The sequence below is a fragment of the Lichenostomus cassidix genome, chromosome 6 (assembly GCF_008360975.1).
Source record: "Lichenostomus cassidix isolate B80296 chromosome 6, HeHo_3.0, whole genome shotgun sequence".
Lineage (NCBI taxonomy): Eukaryota > Metazoa > Chordata > Aves > Passeriformes > Meliphagidae > Lichenostomus > Lichenostomus cassidix.
Window position 1 is genome coordinate 9,451,195 of NC_139487.1, and position 21,894 is coordinate 9,473,088.

The 21,894-nt window shown below is 43.4% G+C and overlaps 1 protein-coding gene across 8 annotated transcripts in view; it reads right to left on the minus strand.

Moving 5' to 3' along the window:
* Window positions 1–9,431: 9,431 nt before the first annotated feature.
* RBM20 (RNA binding motif protein 20) overlaps window positions 9,432–21,894 on the minus strand; it is a 103,898-nt gene continuing 91,435 nt past the window's right edge. For all 8 annotated transcript variants that reach the window (XM_085064874.1, XM_085064878.1, XM_085064873.1 and 5 more), the window contains 4 exons: window positions 20,802–21,471; window positions 18,325–18,444; window positions 17,506–17,627; window positions 9,432–13,608 (listed from right to left, as the gene is read on the minus strand). In XM_085064874.1, coding sequence (XP_084921000.1) covers window positions 13,498–13,608; window positions 17,506–17,627; window positions 18,325–18,444; window positions 20,802–21,471 — 1,023 coding nt within the window. In that variant the 3' untranslated portion in view covers window positions 9,432–13,497. The remainder of the gene's footprint in view (window positions 13,609–17,505; window positions 17,628–18,324; window positions 18,445–20,801; window positions 21,472–21,894) is intronic.

The following is a 21,894-nucleotide window of genomic DNA, read 5'->3' on the forward strand; positions in this document are numbered from 1 at the left end:
TTAAAACAAGGTGTGTTATTGCCTTGTAATTATTATTTGACAAGCTGAGGTCCTGTGATTAATAAATCATGTGCCTGCTTTTTGTGTGTGTATATAATCACATGCTCTATATTTATATGGACAGAGGGTTACAGAACATTTACCTTTGTGCTTAGGACTGGCAGGAACTTCTGTGCTATCAGGTCTCCTATCAAAAGCACCGTGTGATATAATCCTTGTCGTGACCTTGCCAAGTTCCATCCTCAAAGCATTTCAATATTTTGCATGCACGACTGCAGTAGGGAGGCCATTCCAGAACCACATTGGCAAATGCTTGGTAACAATCTTCTAATCAAAATGTCTGATGCATGCTTTTGATCATTTATTCTGTACCAGCACTGGCCCTTAGCACCATCAGCTCTTCTCTCTTCCCTACCTGAGAGGATTTATGCAGAGAAAGCCTCATGCTCTCAGTATTTGCTTTGCAAAATGAAGTGAGATAGCCTCTCCTCAAACTCACCCCAGCCTACACTGCAGCCTGGGCTGCACCTCTCCTGCTGCCTCCCAGGACTGCATTTCTCACTTCCTATTTCCACTGTTGGCAAGTCAGTTATTTGGTGATCAAACTGTGAGCTGCCAGGGAGCTTGTAGAAAAGGTTTTGGTAATTTGTGCTTATGACCACCACTTTCTGCTCTCTACCTTTCTCTGTGTAATATCTCAAGCCTCCTTTGTCCTGAGGTTGCTTCATATTTTCTGTCATCAGCAATATCACCAGTTCTCCAGTAACATTAGTACTGAACTCATTTACAAAAGCACTTTGCCAGATCTGCAGAGTGATGTTTAACACTCCCCTGGTAACTGCCCTCCAGCCTGACAGCCCTGCTACTCTTACACCAGTTCTTTACTGAGTTTATACCTTGTGCAAAATCACTTCTGCCTTTTCTGAAGAACTTTCTATATGGCACCATATGAAATGTGCATTTTAAGTCCAAAGCAGTGAGATTCACCCCACTTCCTTCCCTAAGCAAATGGCTTGCAGCTTGCCTTACCTAAGAAAAAAAAGGGGTTTGATAAACCCATTTCATCTCATGCCATTTACCTCCCTCTCTTTTGCTAGCCTTTCCTTCACCTTTTTTTCTGAATCTGTCCCCATACTATTAAGCTGAAACCTTCATGCCTGTTCATGTCTAAATCAGTTCACTTCTGTACAGGTTCGCAGTTCTCCTGTCCCTGACTGAGGGACCTGTTAAAGACATCGGGCCAGTTCTTCCAGAGCTCTGGCATGTGGATTAGCCCGTTCCTCTGCCTTCAGCACAGGAAGCAGCCCTGAGATTTGCTTCTATCCTGGCCATGAACATTTCCATACCCCCATCCTATTATACCTCACCTCTGCAGCCACATGATTAACATCCTCAGCAAAAGTTAAAGCAAAGTTTGAGTTCAGGTTTTGCACATACCCAATATATATTAACCTCTATCCCATATAATCTATTTTTCCTCCTGTTTTCTTCAGCCATATGCAACCAGGAAAAACATTTCCCCATTTTTTATTAATGTCCTGTAAAACACAAAACTCCAACTCACTTTTGAGACATGGTTTTTATACCAAATCAGTTCTTTTGCTTTTTAAAATGACTCCTTGTAATGACTATTCCTTCTAAGTATCATTTCTGGGGTATAAATTCATTCAACTGCAGCATCTGTCTTTAAGCTTTTCCCCTTGCCTGGATTTTATCTTCGGTGAAGTTAACTAGAGTTTTATCCCCTGTCCTGGAGTCTCATCGCAGTGAAATTTAGACATGTAAATCCCCAAGCTCCTAAGGAAAGCTGACTATATGGATTAGTTCCTGTTATTTATTTAAATATGCCCCTTGGAAGTCTGAAGCTGTATCAGTCACGCCTGCCTTCATAAAGGGGATATAATATTTTGAACAGGGTACTGTTTATGATTAAAAAACCTGCAGCATCTCAAGTCTCCAAGAAAAGATTCGACCAAAGTGGATTTCATCATAGTTCTAGAGTAAAAATAAGTAGCTCAGTGGAGGAGCAGAAGTAGATTAGTTGGTCTTTTTACCCTTTTTTTCTTTTTTTTTTTTTTACCTTATAGATATAACTGTGCCAGTCATATTTTGTGGTAAACACCAAGGTATTTTACCTCATTAGGGCCAAGAGATTCAGCCAAAGCCTTCTCCTAACCAGTGAAGTGTAAAGGTCTACCTGCTTCTCTTCATCCCATTTCATATCTGCTTTTTTCTCCCTCTCTCCTCTTCCCTCCTTCTGACTTTCCTCCCAGCATAGAGGACATTGTCCCTAAATCCCACCACTGGACTGAAGCCAGAGAAGTGTCAGCATACAAGGACTTGACATTTTCAGCTCTGTTGCTGCAAGGCACAAAGGTTTGGCACCCAGTGCCTCCCACAGCCCAGCCTGCTGAGGCAGCCAAAGAGTGTAACATCTCCTGATCTCCTGGCAGGTGTCTGAATGCATATCCAGGCTCCTTGGCAGGCTTGGACCACCTGGCCTGGAGGGAGCCAGTGCTGCTGCACCTTCTCTGTAGTCAGGGCTAATGGGAGAGCAGCAGCTTGGCTGCTGTGCTGATATAGGGAAAACTACCTCTGGTCCTCAGTAGTGTTCCCCCAGGGCACGGAGATTGAATTGTCCCCTGTCAAGGAAGGTCCTCATGGTCTTCCCATGTGAGTGTGGCCAGTGGGCTGGAGGGATTGTGCTGGCCTTGGGGCTGCAGTGGCCTTGCTCAGCCCATGGCACCACACCTTCCCTCCAGGCCCTCCAGGTCGCTGGCTGCACTCACCCACCCCACACCATGGCAAGGCAAGCTGGACTGCAGCACAAGAGATCCCACAGCAGCCCCTCAGCTGTGTGCACAGGGCTCCTGGGGAATGGAGCAGGGCTTAGGAATGGTGAGTGCTGCTCCCAGCCAGGTGTCTCCAGGGCACTACCCAGGCTGTGCTGACCCTCTGGTTGGGCCGAGTGCTTCCCCCATCTCTGCCCACCCCGAGGATCTGGCCTGGCACTCTCCCTGCAGGAGAAGGTGGGGTGTGTCTTCTCGTTGGGGCATGAGCCACAGAGTCAGCACTTCGGGGCTGGGTTCCCACCTCTGACGCCGACTTACTGCATGACCTAAGGCAAGTCACTTAGCTGCTTTCCTGCGTTTCCTGACTCTGCTAAACGCCAGGGATAATAAGTAACTTTGTGTGAGTGCTACAAAGCTTTGAAATCTTTAGATGAAAAGGTGCTGTATAATTGCAAAGCATTTTTAATAATGCTAATCATTCGCTTTGCTCTGCATTGCCCGTCAGTCTCAGGCTGCAGCAGCCTCCAGCAGGCAGCCAGGGAGCATCAGGCTTTGCTCAAGTGCAGCATTTTCCTGAGTTTGTTTCCGTTTTGAGCTTGTGCTGGTCCAAACAGGAATCTGAGCTCAGCCTGGAGAGAAAGCTGCAAACTCAGAACAGCGCCTGGGCCTTGCAGGCCGGAGCTTTCTGGAAAGCAGGGGTATTTGGGGGAAGGGATTTAAACAGCTGTGTTGACAACACAGACAATAGGGATCTGATTCAGGCTGAGGGGGGCTACGTGAAAGGCGGCACGACACTGAAATTAAAGCAACAGCCAAGAGGAATGAGAGGGAAGAAAGGAGGATTACTTGGGTTGAAATGCTCCTGGTTTGGAAGCAGCCACAGCCACGTGTCCCAGGAGATGCCTGGCTGGCACCAGCCTCCTCTGCATCCCAGAGAGCCTTTATCCTTTTAAATGCGCTCTGCCAGGGATGCAGAGGCTTCTGGGGCATAGTGCTTGAGTGTGAACATTAATCCGGAGGATTACAAAGGCAGCTATTTTGTGAAGCACTGCAGATAGAAAAGGATGAGGTTATCTTCTTTAGTTAGGCCTGCGGAGTTAATATGTTTAACCACAATATTATTTTTATTTGACTCACTAAAATGACAGTAGCTAGTGATGCCTGCAGCTCACTGCAGTCCAATGCCTCCTCTTCCAAACAGAAGAGACTCTGTGCACGGCTGGCAACTCCTGTGATTTTATCACAATTTATGTGCTTTGGGGATTTTATCCTAAAATCCCAGCTCCTTGAAACAAGGGAATTTTAGCTTTCATTTATAAACAAAGTATGGCCCTAGCCCTCAAGGTTTTGTGGATGAAAGAATCGAAACCATGAAACTAGTACAACCTAAAAGCTCAAAAAACCTCGGAGGTGAATAAAGAGATCCTCAAGTTTGTGGGCTAACAAAAAAAAAAAAAGTAAGAAAAGAAATAGTTGGCAAACAACTTTGTCTTGGGAAACGGGGCAGGGCTTGGGCTGACTCCTGGCTTTTTGGGACTTGGGGTTTCCAATATGCCTTTGAACTTTGCAGCCACAATGCACTGGAGCTCTAGAAATGCTGACACAAGGAAAGTGGTGGGAAAAGATTATTTTAGCCATGTATGACAACTCACCTTGAAGCATTACCTGAAGCCTCAACAACCCATATCCCCTTGGAAGAGGAGCATCTTTCTGCTCTGGGAACTCATTTTGCACTGCAGTAAACCTCTTGTAGGTTGAGAGGAATTCAAAGGCTCCACAAGATCACAGAAGGGCATTGAAAGAGTTTGAATATGACTTGGTCCCTTGAAAGTGATTTTTCTTTGTTTCAGCAGGTGGTCTTTGCTGAAAGCCTCCAGGACCAAGTAGGAGCAAATGTGAGCTTCAAAACCCTCCTGAGCATCACTCTGCTTTATCCTGTCTGCATCTTCAGGCTCATTCACACAATCACAAGCAAGCAGGACACCACAGTGGCTCTAGTTTGGGTACCAGCTGATCCATCCCAACTCCCTGCTCACACCTCCCTGCTCTTGCTGAGCCAACATGCACTTACTAAGACCACCTGCATGGTGCTTTCAGCAAACAGAATTTACTTCCCGCTTTGCCTGGCTGACAAGACGGGATTAATGAAAGTAAGATCATGCCATTCCTCGCCATGGTGTGAACATACCCCAAGTGCAGAGAGACAGAGCAGCTCCTGGAAGGAACATCCCCAAACAGTATTTCTGAAGGGTTTCTTTCACTTAAGGTTATTTTTTTTCTCTCCTTTCACCAGGCTGGCAGAGCCCAGTGCTTCCTCTCACTGCTTTCATCTGCTGATGTTTTAAACAGGTATTTTAACTTTGTGCTCAAGTAGTTTTCAATTCAACCAGACTCTCACTACTGGTTTTGAGATCAGACCCCATGGAAGGGGTTTGGGAGGAGACAAGCTGATGGCTGAACTACAGCAGCAGCTCATGAATCAGTACCTGCCTCTGCAGGAAGAGAAAAGCAGAGAAGCATGTAACTCACAGCCTGTGAACATGCAGTCACAGGGACATCAGCCTGATGGTGGAAATACCCATGAACACAGTCCTACCCATTTATTTCAGACTTCTTGGGTCTATTTCACACACTGCCTGGAATCAGTCACACAAGGCACTGCCAGGTCTCTGTGTCCCTGTGGCAGCTGGGCTGCCTGCTGTGCCTGGCATGGGAGAGGAACATCCAATGGCAAATCCCCACCCTGTCTCACTGAAACACCCCTTGTTCCCCATCCTCAGGGGTCCCCCACCCCACCCCCAGGCTAATTAGTGAGATAAAAGGAAGGAGAAGGCTTCTGGTATCATTTACATCATCCTGGATGCCTTGGTGGTATTTTAGAAGACTAATATCTAGCATATCCTGCCTACCTGAGTTAATCTGTCCCAATTGCAATCAGGTAATTGGAATGGTAACTGGAATAGCTCAGCTGGAGTGGTGCTGATCCCTGTTAGCATCAGGACAGACCTGGACTGCTCTTACTGTTGGTCTCAGTGTTCTTTCTTCTCATTCTGCTATTGAGCACACCTCTTTTAGGTCTGCCTTCTTTCCAGAGTCTCTGCACTTGGTGGCAAAGGCACTTTGGGGAACACTGTCACCAGTCCCTGTGAACGTCTTGGTGCAGCCATGTCTTGGCAAGCTCATCACCACAGCCTCTACCTACAGACAGTGTTGTGGGAAGTAACAGTGAACAGGGTAGATAAGGAGGTTAGAAACTCAGCTTGGCACACCAAAACAACTTTACTCGTGATTGTAATGGTGAACTATGTCTGATTGCCAGCTGCTCAATGCTAACGTCCATGCAAGGCAGCACAAGCCTTGCTCGTGCACACACATGCACACACACCCCCACCCTCCAGCGTGCCCACGCCTTGGGAGCCAAGACCTCTACAATAGTACTGCAGTGAAACTGGTTTTCACATCTCAGCAGTGACACAAACAGTTCTAGTTCCCCACCACAGGTGTGCAAAACACAGTGTGGCTACACCCCCCGATCTCAAGGTGAAACTTTGCTGCCAGGAACACGTTGCTATCTGCCAAAGATAAACCAGCTGCAGTGCAAAAGCAGCCCAGCCAGAGAAGAAACCCACAAACAAAACAGGCTTCCTGTGTTCTTTAAAGACATGAAGACAGTGTTTAAGGAAGGTGGAACTAATATGTATGTCCTCAAACAAGGCTTGGGAACAAGGGGAGGGCAGCTTTTAAACAAGAGCCTTTGTTTCTAAGGCACAGGGAAGAAATTAGGCTGAGAAAGTTGCCTTCTGACCCAGGGCTGTGCTGCTGATACTGTCTTACCTTGAGGAATAGTGTCCAAGACTCTGCCTGGCAATTATTTAAACATTTAATAGGCTGAAATCATCATGCCCTGTGCAGCTTTCTAGTTCACAAAAAGCTTTTGGACGTGCTCACTCATTCAGATGATCCAGTTAATTAAAAATTGATGTATGCTCCTATTTCAGTTTAAAGGAAGCTACTTCAGGTAGCTGAGTGCTGCTCCTGACAGACAGCCCTTTAACCAGAACAGGCCTGATGTGAACTGAGAGAGCTGCTGGCTTTGGGTATCTGATTAGAAATGTCTGCAGAAGGCTGATGCAATTGTGTGCAGATCAACCCTAAGAAAACCATCTTCCTGGTGGCCCCACTACTCCCCTGCCAGCTCCCAACTCCTGGGACACCCACCAGGGCCCTACTGACCCTCATGTTGGCAGTAAAAGGGGACAGGTAGGAAGGAAGAAATGGAAACTACCTCTACTTTCACTTCTGCTTCTGGGAAGTCAGGTTCCCGTGGTGCTGTGAGTATGTCAGGTTGGTACAAGACTGTGTTCGATAAAAATTGGGGTCAGATTGCCAGAGCTGTAATGCACCTGTAAGCTAACTGCTGAAGGCAAGCAAAGGGGAGGTGGGACATGGCAGGAAAGCTGGGGAGGATTCCTGACCACCAGGTCAGTAAGGCCAGCTTAGGTCCTGCAATGAGGATAACAGAATCACAAAATATTCTGAGTTGGAAGGGATCCACAAGGATTGAGTCCAACTCCTAGACAACCTTAAAATTCCCACCATGTTCTGTTGTCTAAATGCTGCTTGTATTCCATTAGTCTTGGTGCTGTGACCAGTTCCCTGGGAGCCTTTTCCAGAGCCCAACCACCCTGTGGATGAAGAACCTTTTCCTAATATCCAACCTAAACTTCCCCTAACACAACTTCAGGCCATTGAATGCTGATCTTTGTGGATATTTCTTTTGTGTTTCACTGCTGCATTACCCATTCCACTAAGATACTTTAGGGAGAATACCTGTCTCTTGTCGAGTCCCTCTCTTGTGCACAACCAGGGCAACTTTCCCTCCACAAATACTTAACCACGTGCTCCCATGGCTGCATGTTGCAGCATTGCATCAGGTGAGCCAAGCACATGAGGAGAGCTCGACCTATTGACACAGATAAGTGGAGACTGGTGGAGTCGGATGTAGGAAAGTAAGCCAAGGCAAACCTGTTCTCTGAGGCTGCTCTTGCTGCCAGCTGCACAAACACAGCAGAGTCCCAGGGCACTGGAAAAGCAGGAGGGGGGAGGCTGCTGCACACAGTGCCCACCAGCCCAGCTGATGTGCCAGGGCAGTGCCCACTGGCCAAGCCCCACATCAGCCTGGCCCAAAGCAGGCAGCACCAGCCCCAGCTCCCTGCATGGCCCTCCTCCTAGTCCTCCCTCCTAGTCAGCTTCCCATGGGGGGCTCCTGTTTTGGGATGGCCTTGACCTGGTCTGCTCTGCAGGGCAGGCAGGACAGCCCTGCTGGATTACAACCTGGCTGTCCAAATGAGGTTGGTCACAGCCTTGTGTCAAAAGGCCAAGCTGGTGTTTTGTTCACCTGTGAAGTTTTCCAGACCCAAATTCCCTTTTACACCAAGAATTTTAAGCATAACAAAACCTGGACTTGAAACATTGTGTTTGAACTCCACAGTTTGGATTTGTTGTTGTTTTTGTTGTTGTTATGGATATATGATGTCATTTACCTGATTTCTAGAGCAAGAGGTTCATAGCTCCAACGAGATGGTACCACATGAACAAAGGTTTCAATACATCCAGGACAGAAGAACTGAAACCATTTGGGCTTAAAATAATGTGTGCCTCACCTGCAAAACAGTTACTTTAAATACACTGATTTCATGAGCTGCAGAGTCAGAAAACTTCCAGCTTTTCTGCCCATTTCCCCAGCCATTCAGTGGGGCAGACAGGACACATTTTTTCCCCAGAGAGTGGGCAGGAAGGTGTAGCTCATGCTTTGATAGTGCCCCATCCCCTGCCTTGCACATGGACCAGATATTGCCTTGTCTCAGTTTTCCTCCCAGTGTTTTCCACTGAATGAATTCATCAAATCTGGTGGTAAAGACTCCCCTCAGCTTTTGTCCTCATTGCATTCTTTAAACATTTAGTACAAGAGTCTCTTTACGTCACCCTGGCTGAGGCTCAGTATTTCCTCCCAGGCACTCTGGTTGGTGGCAGTGGTGGTGAGCTGGGGAGAAGGCCAGAGGGAAAGGTCTTTGTATAGCTGGGGTGGCAATGGGAAGGACACTGCTGAAAGGAAGAAAAATCAGGAAAGGCAGAGGGGGAGCACAAGGGAAACAGAGTAATTGGGCAAACTTAAAGGACTTAGGTTGAGATAATGTAGAGAAAGTGCCTGGCTGGGGAAGATTTTATGTGGTGCTTTCAGAAGGCTGAGAAGACAACCTGGATGGAGACAGCAAAAAGCCAGTGGGAACAGACAGCTTGCCCAGTTCATTTGGAAATAACAAGTAAAAGGGAAGTGAGGACATATCTAGAGGGACAGGAGTGGGTAATAGCAATTAATAATAATTACAGAGTGAACTGCTGAGATGTGCTCACTTCAACTTCAGTGCCAGCTGATGGCAATCACTCGCAATCTGTACAGCGGGAGCTCCCTGGCAAGAACCACCAACCACAACTTGTAGAAATTATATTTAAAAGCAAACCTTTTGTCCCCTTGCTTCATTCTTACCCTTTAAACGATCTTTTACTCATTTTGATTTTTAATAGATCCCCTGGGAAGCTAGAAGCATGTTGTTTCTGGGACAATTGCCCACCAACGTATACGCTTTATATTCTCTTTATTAAAATCTTTCTTTTTAAGAAACACAAATTGAAACACTTTGCAATCAGTTACACAGATCAGTTAATATTGGTGACAGTTCCTACATAATTAAACATACTAACAAATTTCAACTGTTTACAAACCAAAACTTAAATTAACAAGATTATATAAGCTCAATAAATAGTACATCTGGTCCAGTTCAAGTATAATTCAACAAATCACAGCCTTAATCCTTAGAGAATAGAAAAAAACCCCTGAATATAACCAGCCTAACACTAATTTAGTGTTAAAGCCAATGTGAAACTTTGTCTGATCTAATGGGGCAAATATTTAATTATTTCATTTTTTTCTTCAAAGAAAGTAGTTTGCAGATTGACATTAAAGACTATATGAGATCAATACAGATTTCACAGAGATGAAAAACATACTCCCTATTATAAAAGTGCAATCTTTGGTAGAGATGTATTGAAATGGTTTTGATATATTAAGGAAGCTCCTTTTTAAATATCAATATTTGTTTGGCTAGACCTGAGCCTGCTTTGTGCTATATATATATATATATATATAAATAAACAGATAAACAGCGTGGATTATAGCGATGATGAATTATGCCAACTAAAAAAAAAGTCAAGATTTTAAATACAATAAACCAAAAGAAACAACACATTTTTACACAAGCTGAGGAAGGTAAGGGGCTGCCTACAGCAGAATTCTTCCTCAGCAAAATAGGTAGTAGAGAGAAGTTGAGGAGTTGAGTGCCTGTCAGCATTGTATGATGGCCTGTTGGAGAGGGAAGGAGATTATCTCTGAGTTCTCAAAGTGCATCGGGCTGAATAACTGATCATAGGCATCATTAGGAGCTACTTGAGACTTGGGATTGCTTTCAGCTGTTGACATTTTGGGGTGAAAGGACCTTCTCGGAAAGGGAAATGGCCATTTGGCTATTCCCAGGATTTTGCAGATTGCTGTTTTGTCAGGACAGAGCCCAAAGGGATGGGGTGCCCAAACCACCTCTACAAATGTCTGGCTCTGATGACATCTGTGGGGCTGGGCTCTGCACCTGCGTTGCTCACCTGAGTCATCTCCCTCCAGAGGAGGAAGCTGCACAGGGCAGAGATGCCATCTAGAGCCTCCTCCTTCCTCGGTGGCAAGCAAGGGCCTGTAGCTGTGACCCAAACAAGCTATCTGGAGCCAGGACATTTCCTGCTGAGCCTTGGTCAAGACTCCACCTCTGGAGCCTGAAACTTAAATGACTGGGCACTAAAGGGTACCAAGACCCACTGTATCAAGAAGGGATTTTGCATTCCTAATGCAACTGTCCAGGAAAAAAAAGGAGCTTAAATGCAAACTGTGAATAATGGGAGCAAACCTGGTTCAGAACCAGAGGAGGGGGAAAGTAGTTTGAATCATCTCCTGTAAATCCAAAAACAAGCCCCTGGGTAAACACTCATTTTAATTATTCTTCTGCTGCCAGTCAAAATCTCATGGTTACCTGCTGCTTTCCCTGCCTGCCTGTATCCACCTGTTGTCTGTTTTCAGAAAGTGTGATTTAAAGCTCTTTGGCCTGGGAAAGTCTTTGTTGTGGATTTGTGCCTTGCCTATAATAAAGGCAGTGGACCTGTAGCTTCTGCTGCAATACAAATAAAGAATAATAACAGTGATACTTTTCTCATTTGAGGTTACCTGGGGATAAAGTTGCTGGAGGCATATGACTTTGATATACAGTCAGCTATGTCTCACATCCAATTAAGCTTAACCACATGGTCTAACAAGCTCCCATTAGGCTGGTGAGAGCCCCAGTTTGATAGGAGGGTTAGCTTCAAAGATTTGATGCTTGCATTTGTAGTGATTTCCTTCCCTTGTGCTCAGTTTGTGCTGAAGGGCATGAAGGGAACTTCATATTCAGATGATACATGACCAGCTTCAGAGCTGCACTTTAGAAGACAATTGCACAATCTTTACTGCCATTTTCATCATCTTACAGCCTGCAATATAAGCTCTTGTCCTAATAGCCCTGTGCTCAAGTTTCACTGCAATGTGAAAAACAAACAGTCAAAGAAAAACCCAACCCTTGAAGGAAAAATACCTGGTTTGCAATATTGGTGGTTTTTTCTTCTCCACAGGAAAAAAAACCAATTCCTCCCCCCCCCCCAAAAAAAAGAGAGAGAAAAAACCCCCAAATCAAAACACAAACAAACAAATACCCCAAAAACAAACAAACAAACAAACAAAAAAACAACCCACAAAACAAAACTAGCTGTTTTAAATGACAGATGGACACAAGTTGAAACATACTTCAAGCCTGGACAAAGGAGGATTTAGGCTGTAATGTTTTTCATTTCCCCTTCTCTTTTGGTAGGCTTTGTCTGAATCTGGGATGCAAAGAATCCCTCAAATTGCAAGATACAGGAATTCCAAATATGAAATCTGAACCTACCTCTGGTAAAAATGAGTAGAAAGCACAGGCCATGAAATGGAACAGGGCTTCAGGCAACAACACCAGGCACCTCTGAGAGACACTGCCTGGCTACAGGGTACTTCAGAGAATGAGCACAGCTGCTGGCACAAGACATAATGGAACAAATACTTTGGTGGAAGCAGTTTTGGCAACTTAACCACTTTGCAATATTGTGCAACATCCCTGTCATTCTTAGGGATAGCTAGAACCTTCTGGGAAACTGTTTCCTCTGCACAACATCTAAACAGGACATCCAGTACCAGCAATTTTTACAGAACATACTGTGATGAATATTAGAGTCAGGCAAAGAATGGAAATGCCTTCAAATCCCCATCTACCCAGATTGCATGGGCCATTTTATAAACTCTGGGATCAATCCTGGCAATGGTTTGCATGCGTATTCACTTTAGTACACAAAGCCCTATTGAAATGAACCAGAAACTTGTACAGTGCATTTCAAAGGGACTTTGCAAAATACTAAGCAACAACTGTGCAGAAACAATAGCTCATAATAATGCCAGAGCTGCTGGTGCATCCTGTGTTCTCAGTGCAGTGCTCTGTGAGCCATCAGTTGCTGTATTCACCTTAAAAAAATTCAGGGAAATAAAATACAAAAACAATATTAGAAGTCTGGCCTCTTTCCATGAAAACCAGGAAAATTCAACATTGCCAAGCTGAGGAAAAGCAAGCTTTAAAGAAAACAAAAAGACCCCAAAAGCCAGGATCTTGAATGAAATGTCTAAAAGAGACATGGTCCAAACATGTGGCACTTTAAAAGCCTCTCATGAGAGTTTCAAGTCTGTAAGACTCAAAGTTGGCACCCTTTAGAATTATCAAAAAGAAGAGTTTCAAACACAACGGTCCCTGGAGAACACCCTGACCACACCATGGAAAATGCTGAAGCCAGAGCAGGCTGGCTGTCAGCACATGCATTTGAACTGCTCTTGCTGTGCTGGATTCAGGCTCTGAGGTCCCTGGGACAGACTGTGGCTCCCTCGGAATTCGCACAACACCAGCAGTGTACAGTCAGTGCTCGACAATACAAACATTTTGTCATTTCACCAAGCTCTAAGACATGGAGGTGGATGCTGATGGGGTTTACATTATGCCATCTACTGACTAGTTTTAGCACAATGACTTTAGATAGCCTATGCAAATCCTACTTCTCATTGGGGCAATGAGTGAAATGGCTGAAGGTATTTTAAGCAACATTAAAGCCTATTTATAGTCACATCTCCTTTCCTTCCAGCGTCCACTGGAAGATGCTGAGTGCTTCTAAGTACTCCACCTGACTGACGTGTTACATCAGAACTAAAACTTTAAGAATCCCTGAGAATTCTGATTTAATCTAGGAAACCACTCCCAGCACGCAGAGTGTGAGAAAGAATTGCTCCACTTCTAACAGATATGCCAGCATTGCTTCACCGTGGGAAACAGTTTCAGGCATTTTGGTTTTTAATGGCACTCTGGGCATAGATGCATGGAACATGCTCTTTATTTCCCCTCCTCTGTACAGTGCAAATTGACAGTTATATAATAGAAATTAAAAAAAAAAAAAAAAAAAAGTATCAGCATTCACTCATTACAGCTCTTCCAGTTCATCTGCATCACAGTTTTTTCTTTGCAAAGTGAGGAACAATGCCAGTGTCATCCTGAGGCAGAGGGCTGCCTTCTTCCTTCATTTTCAGGCTTTCTTCTGCAAGCTGGGATAGATACTTCTGCAATCACATAAAAAACCCAAAGCATTGTTACCAAAACTGAAAATATTCAACATGGGGTTCTTTATGCCTTTTTGGAGCTCTAATTCTTCCAGCATCTCAAAAGGAAAGAAGGCACATAGAAGCCCCATTTTGGTGAAAACTCAAGCCAGAAAATATGGTTGTGTCAGGCAAACTGCCTGAATACATGCAGAGCCTCAGAAGTTCCGTGATTTACCGTGTGCCATGGGGGTAACTGGTGACAGAACCAGGAGATCTCACCTTTTCTCTATTCCCTATGCAATGGGGCAGGAACTAACTCCACTGAGTCAACTGAATTCTGCTAGGAAAGTACTGGTGTGTCAGAAAATAGATCTGATTTCAGAGTCATGATTTAAAGTTTATATATTACATTTTCAGCATGTGCAGTTCAGAGATACACCTTTTGTACAGGAACATTTTGTTTTAACGGAATAATCACACTCAGTAATAATTAACACAATTTAGCAGTTTGGCTAGAGTATTTACATTTATTGTGTTTCTCTAAGATAAAGCCTTCCACTGCTTTAGGTACTCAGTGAGATTTAAAAGAACAGACATGGCCAGTGAGGCTTTCAGCCTTTTGGCAGTGCTCTTAGTTGGCAGAGCTGCACACAAAATGGATGATGAACAGTTGTGGGTCTGAAAACAGTGCTCAAATTATTTATTCAAGGTCAGCAGACATAGAAATGGATGGAAAGAAGCTTCTTCAGCAGCAGCTAGTGCAGAGACACATGGGAAATTCCCACATAATAATGTAGAGGTATTCTTACTAATGACTTACACACATCACATGCATCACATGCAAAAATAACTGACCTGCACATTATTAGGATCATAAAACTCCTTTTCTACCTATTTACTCATTCTGACTTATTTTGAAAATACCTTTTCCCATCACTGCAAAATTTTATCTACTTGCAGAACTTCCCCAGAATACAGCTTTCCCTTTGGCATCCATGGGGAAGGGATTAAATGAGAAATGGATGTAAAAATACTAAGGGCTGTGTTAGAATTGCCAGCTTCTCTCATGTAAATACAAGTTTTGAATGTAAGAGGTTCATGTGAAAGGGACTCAGGATTGGTAACAAATGGACATAGCCATGACAAAGTGATGTCTGCACTCTTGTTACTCTGAATAGAGAGATTTGGCTGTGGAAATTGCACAACCCTCAGTCTCCATTCTGGGTGCAAAATTCCATGTGGCAGAAAGCCAGAGTAAATGTTACAGTAGTATACAGAGATATAGGGTCCATAAAGGCCAGGAGACGTGTCCTGTACACCGTGAACTGTAATAAACCACTAACACTTGTCCCTGGATCAGATAACCCATGCTTTTGGGGCTTTTAATGAATACCGACCAACATAAGACTGAGTTTTATCTACTGCCTTTAGCTGATGTTGTCAGCTATCATGAGTACCACCAACACCAGTTTTGAAGTTCGCAGATTCAGATTAATTTATGGCAAAATGGCAGTCAAGCAAATAATGTGGTTTTTTTTAAATTTACATACAAGTTTTGACAAAACCTGCGTAAAGCCAGTAGAAAACAGGATGAAATACTGCATTGCGTTGCCAACGTAGCTTCCACCAGATGAATAGTGACAGCTTTCTGTGGTAATTGTGGAAGGGATGGCCAAATAATGGATTTTCTGGGAATTGCAGTGGATCTGCAAATACAAATACCACCTCGGAATATAATTTATTATGATGAAGAGAATTAAAAATTACAAAAAGTCTGTGAGACTGATAAAGAAACAGTTGATTTTTTTATCAGAAATTGGTGTTATTCGAGGGACATCATATGTGGATGAAATTGGCTATTTCACTTCAAGACAAAACTGTCATCATATAAACAAGGCTTTTGGAAGGAAATTGGCAAACAAAATGTTTTGTTTCACATTCAAATCCAAACACTGAACATATATTTTGGATGTGGCTCAAGGAGATCACATGAGAGACAACGAGTAGCAAATCAGCTATAAAAGGCTCAAAGCTGTGACAGCATTTGGGACACTGTTGTTGTCACTGGACGATGGCATTTGGCATTGAGGCAGGAGAACAGAACACAGCCTGCAGCAGCACTCCCATAGCTCCACTACAGTCACAGTCCCTAATTCCTATATTGGTGGATACTCCTTAACTTGCATCATCACAGGAAAAGACTGGTATTTCTTGCAGAGTGCATAAAGGAGCATTATTGTGACTAAAAGGGTTCTAGAGACACAGAACAATGATTTAAAATTTGCTAAGTTTCCACTTGAGCAGGCAAAAGTTGGACGAGACATCTACTTCCTGTATTTAGTAAGATAAGACGTATGGCTCGACAGCACAGCCTGTTTTTATTGCTGCATTTGACTGATTTAATTTTAACAGCTTTTATAGTCTTTGCTCTTTTATCTCAAGTCAGTGTTAGATATCTACCACAGTACTCATGGGAAAGGTCTTAACAGGGAGAAAAAGAAGTTATTTTCACACTAAGTCAGTTTTAGTTAGGCCTTCTTTCTTATGACTCTAAGAAAATAACTTAGAAAATTAAAAAAAAATATCCCTCTTCTTCCCATGGAACCAATTTCCAGGGGCAGGGGCAGGAGTTGCAATCTTTGCTTTGGGACAGACTTGCATGGGATACACAGCCTACACTGAGTGGTGCCACCTCTGGTGAGTCCCTCTGGATTTTTTTCTATGAAGCAAAAAAAGGCATGCAAACTGGGCACCTGTTTTTCAAGCTTGCACTTGGAGGCTCCATTATGAGCAAGCATTTCAGGTCTGTAGGAAGCCTGTGGAAGCCAGAGGCCTTTGTATGATTACAGCTATGGGCCTTCAGGAAAGCCAAGAAAAAAATTCTCCCAGAGAAATTATTTAACTGTGAACATCACCAGAAAAGTCAATGCCTACTAGCCAGCTAAGGAAAGAGAGTCAGTACTTGAAGAGAAGCAGAGTTACCATTGTCTACTGTGGGCAGAGGGAAGGAACAGAGAAAAAGAAGGAGAAGCTCTGCCTTGCTCTGCCATGACTTTTGCTAAGAGTATGAGAATGCCAACACCAGCATGTGTGCAGCGTACACACCCTGCTCACAGGCAGGGACTGGGGGTGGCAGCCAAGGCCACCCTGAGGAGCCCTGGGCATGGGGCAGGTAATGCTCAGGCTGTCGTGACTGATTCTGTCAATGGTGCATCTGAAAAGTGACAAAGGCAGGTCTTTGATTGAACTGCAGGCACATGTGGTCTCTGTGCTGTTACCAACTGCTGACATGTTTTTGTTCTATTCTTATGGAGCAACAAGTACTGACATGTTCCTGCATATCCTCATGGAAATTGCTCAGCAGTCGTGCTCTGCATGGCTGAGCTGCCACACTGCTCTGCACACAGGGAGGGGATTTCTGCAGGTCACAGGAAATGCCTCTCAGAGCCCATGTGCCACAGAGAGCTGAGAGCTGAAACACGCTGAGAAAGCCACACAAACACAGACGCGGGTCTGGCTACCTTATCAGACAAGTGCCATGTTTAGTGCTCCTGACATTAAGATGTACTAAAGGCTGCTGTTGGGGTCACTCCCAGTGACAGAAACATCTGGGACCCTCTGGAACAGGGAATTAGATTTGAATTGCATGCTATGCTAGTGACAAGGATCAAATGTAGATAAGATCAAATTATCACCTGGCCCCATTTTACTCACGATCCAGAAGTTGATTTCAAGGATCTGGGAGTGAGAAATTAGCGTGCTAGTATTTGGAAGTACTGAAAAGTTTGCTTACCTGAATTTCACTTCATCTGAATTCTGTCCACAGAATAAAAACTCATTTTTTATTGCATCATCTACCTTACACACAATCCACCCCATGAGCTCGTTGTTAGGTAGCTTCAGGTGTGTTTTTACCTGGAGATTTTTGTAGTGAACAGTACTCCTGCAGTGACTTGTCTTTGCTGTCTCTTCATTCGTGTAGAAGAGTCCACAGAGCTTGCAGTAAAATCCAGTTCTAGGCACCACAAATTCCACACCTGTTGAGAAATTCTGAATTTCATTAAAATGTCAGTCGAAACCCTACCCCTCCCACAAAATACTTGTTTTCAAAGAAAAAATGTGCTATTTAATTAAATGACAGGAATAGGAAGACTGAATCCTGGATTCACTTCTCTGATTTCCCTATTTTTTCAATATTAAGCTGTACCTTAAAATCCTCTGCATTGAAAACACACCTTTCTTTTCTCTCTCAGATATACATATTTTAAAATGCACCTTCTCATAATATTGGCTGAAACTTCACTTTGTAACCTCAAGGGCTAGAAAAGCAATAATACTTTTTTGCAGTAAATTTATGTTTAAGTTACACAGATTGCTTTTGAGTATGTACTTCTTTCAGTTGTTTTACTCATAATAAGTATTTACACAGTAAAGCCAATACTTTTGCTTATACTTTTATATCAAAGTCTTTTAAATCACTAAGTAATTTTTCATATGTATTTAATATATAGTCCAAGAGAACTTATTTCATCTCATCAGCTACCTTTTGCCATTCATTTGGAATAAAATAACAATGATCAATAATCAAAAGCCCATTTCTTTCAACAGCTACCCGTCTGTCATATACCCTGTTCCTTCTTTCCTCACATCTGCTCTGAAAAATAAATATAGCAGTAGCCTTAAAGTGACATCTTGTTGCAAGCCCTGGGTATTGCAGTGGGCGGCCCAACCTACCCAGGGGAATGCTGAGCTCGGTGAAGACATCCTCTTGTTCCCAGCCTGGTGCAGAGGGCCTTTGTTTAGACTCTACCTCCGGGTATTCCAGAGATCTCATTTCCAAGTACCTAGAATTTGCTTAACAAATGAATAAATGCATTGAATGAAAACAGTTTATTAAAGAGACACTTGTAAACTTTTTGGGAGCACTTTCTGGACGGATCTATAAATGAAGAAAAATCTGGGGAAAAAAAGCTTTTCCATTCAAATCAGAGGCCTGTTTAGTGCAAATCCAACAGCTGTACTACATGTACTACTACAGCAGACCATTTCTCTATTTCCAATTTTATGTTACGTTTGGAGGGGTATTTTGTATCTTAATCTCTAAATAGAGCTATAACATTACACACCTCTGGCAGAAGCATAGCCTGACTGCAGCTTTGTAACCACATATGTTACTGCATGACCAGTGGTGGAGCTGGGCTGACACAGGGGCTGCTGAGATGGTGGGGACAGCAGGACCTGATGAGAGCAATTCCCCAAACCTGCCTTTTATAGGAACCCTGCAGCATCATTGGCATCTTATCCCTGGAGTCACTCTTCCCCCATCCTCACCTCTCCAAGGGACAGTTCCTGCTTTATGGCTCCCAGCCATTAAAAGATTTTGGTTTCTGGATGGTAGGGATGGGATGATTGGTCCCTGCTGGCTGACATTAATGGACACAGCAGGAGATTCAAGATGTGGGAAACAGTAGATTGATTTGCTGAGGCAGATACAGCCAGTCAAAAGAACAGATGCTCTCCCTTCCCATTATTCCTATCATATGAATTACTTTTATTTAAAAATAGAGAAATTTGCTACCATAGAGCCACAGAATTACAGATAAACTGGTCTGATTCCTCATCTTCAGTCCTTACATCAAAGAACTAGCTCACTTACGCTGACAAAATTTCTATTGCATTGCAAATTTCGCCTAGATAAGGGATAAATTTTCTTATAAAACAAACATATTTTGCCCAAACCAAACCCGTCCTGTCTTTCAAGTCTGTAGTTCAAAGATCTGCAGTTTCTGGCTATGAGAATGAATTTTTCTTCACTGTTTTAAATGTGTCTATTGCATGACTTAAAAGAAAACAATGTAAAATCCTAACTGGTCAGCTTTCAAATTAAATTTAAGCCCAACCCAGGATTCCAATACTGCAACAGAGAGCCTGTAAAACTCCCAGTAAGCGAGAAAGCTTTTCTTAAGACACCCAGGGCCTTTGCAGCAACTTAAGTCCCACTTAAGTTGATTTCTGTGCTTCTGAGCTGGCAGGTGCATTTGCAGAGGGCCTAGAGCCTTGGACTGCAGATCCCAGATAACAAGTCCATGTCAGAAATCTGGGAAGCATGAGATGCCCCGGAGCTTCCAGGCTCCCTGCTGACAAGCTGGAAGCTGAGATGCTGGAAACACTAGTAAATATGCTTTTGAGAAACCCAACTCTTTCATCAGCTGGCTTCCTGGGAAGCCCAGGAGAGTCAACTTTGCCATACCCAGTCCCATGGCAATGTTATCTCTGAATATGCAAAGTGTCTTCAGGCCAAACAGGTAAGTATTGAAAATCAATGAGTTTCAAATCTGTCCTGGAGGAAGAAGTTAGCCCAAAATCAGATATTCACATGAAATATTTCCAGCATTGCACCCTCAAAAATCTTCCATCAGCTTCTTTTCACAACCCCTTGTCCATCACATGGGCTCTGGCAGCAATTAAAAAAAGAGTATTTCTGACCAATATAGTCAATGTAGTTTTTCACTTCATCTCATTATGCACAGCCCATTCGCTCTAGTATCATTTGACAAGGAACTGAACTGACTTTCAGACCCTCAAGACCCCTCTTTTCCTGACAGCTAAAATATTAATAGGCAGCGATGATTACATTTATTGACATTATCTCACGGCACATCCTATCAGTTATATTAAAGGCAGCAGGCAGTAGATAACAGGACATGATAAGGCAAGTCCTGACAAAAGGCATGTATTTGCATGAACAGGGACTGAGAGGTAACAATCTGTGCATGGTATCCATGTTACTAATGCTTCAGTACAGTGTGTAAGAATACCCACCTTGTCCAGGAGCCAGCCAGACATTACAGATACTTTTCTGTTGACCTTCAGAGACTGTCACTCATTTCATTGACAATTCAAAATAAATTTAGCAAGGCACTGAAAGACTTCAGCTAAACTCATGTGAACCTTGACATGACAATTATAGCAGCTTATGCCTTTCAGAAAGCTTGCAAGCTGCTTATCATATTTCCTTTACACTATTCATCTAAGAGGCTCTAATGGTTTAGCTTGGCTAAAGGCACTGGGGTTCTTTTACTGAGCTGCTCCAAGGACAAGCCTTGATACTATTAACAACACTTATTCTTGTTAGCAATAAATTTCAGTCTACCCTCAGAGAAAACATGCAAGGCTCTTTGCAAGCTGAGGGGAAAAAAAGCAGTAGTTACCCTTGGCCTCTGGACACTCTTGGCTTCCATGTCTTGTTTCTTCACTAGCGTTTTTAATGAGCGTTTCCGTAACTTCTCTGCTCTCAGCTCCTTGTGATCCCATCTGTTTGTAATCATCTATAAATGTATCAGAGAGCTGGAGAGTCTCTTCTTTCAGATGAACAGAAGGTATATGGTGATCTTCAGGCTCTAAACGAGTGTCAGAGCTCTTATCAATTTTTCCTTCCTTCTGCTGACGATCAGACTCCTTAGCAGATTGGTCTTCTTTCAATTCCTCTGGCTTCTGTTCAGGGTCCAGATTTAGGCTTGATGCTTCAGTTACAGCATCATCATTATCATCATCCTCATCATCTTCCTGACAGCCACTAGAAGCTGCACTGCCCTTTGCTGTTCTGAAATTTGTTTCTAAAGCTTTATGGGCAAATTTGTCTTCACTCCTGGTTAAGTGGCTGTGATCATTTTTCAGTTCTAACACTGTTGACATACACGGACACATTTCTGAAGCACCTTTATTTTTCTGATCGACTGGTACTATTTCTTCAAGCTCAGTTATATCAGGCTCCATAATTAAATCATCTTCTCCCACTTCATCTACTGTCACTAATTCCTCCATGTTAGCAGGATACCAGGTCTCACCTTCTATTTCACTTCCACTCTCCCAGTCTCGGTCCTGTCACAAAGATGTAAAACATTTGACAGATTGGTGATTATAAATCATCACTGTTAAAATGTGGTCCTTGAAACCAGGAAGAACCTTGGAATGGCCATGCCTAACCCCTACTGTGTTTTAGTTTTGAAGAGTGATATGCCTGGGTGTTGTGATTTTAAACCTTATGCAGAAGGAAAAGCAATTTCTATTGAATTATCACATAAACTTCCATTTGTGGAGATTCCGTAACTGCCTTGGGGATTACAGTCTTTCTAGTCCCCTGCTTCTTGTTTTTCTCCAAGCAGGAGAGCGAGGCACAATCTGTTACCCTTTGTTATGCAACTGATGCGACTATGTGATCCCCACAGAAATGAACCTCTCCCCTTCCTCTACCTCCACCTCAGTGCAATGAAAATATACTGAACCCCCTTTGAGCCATTTTCA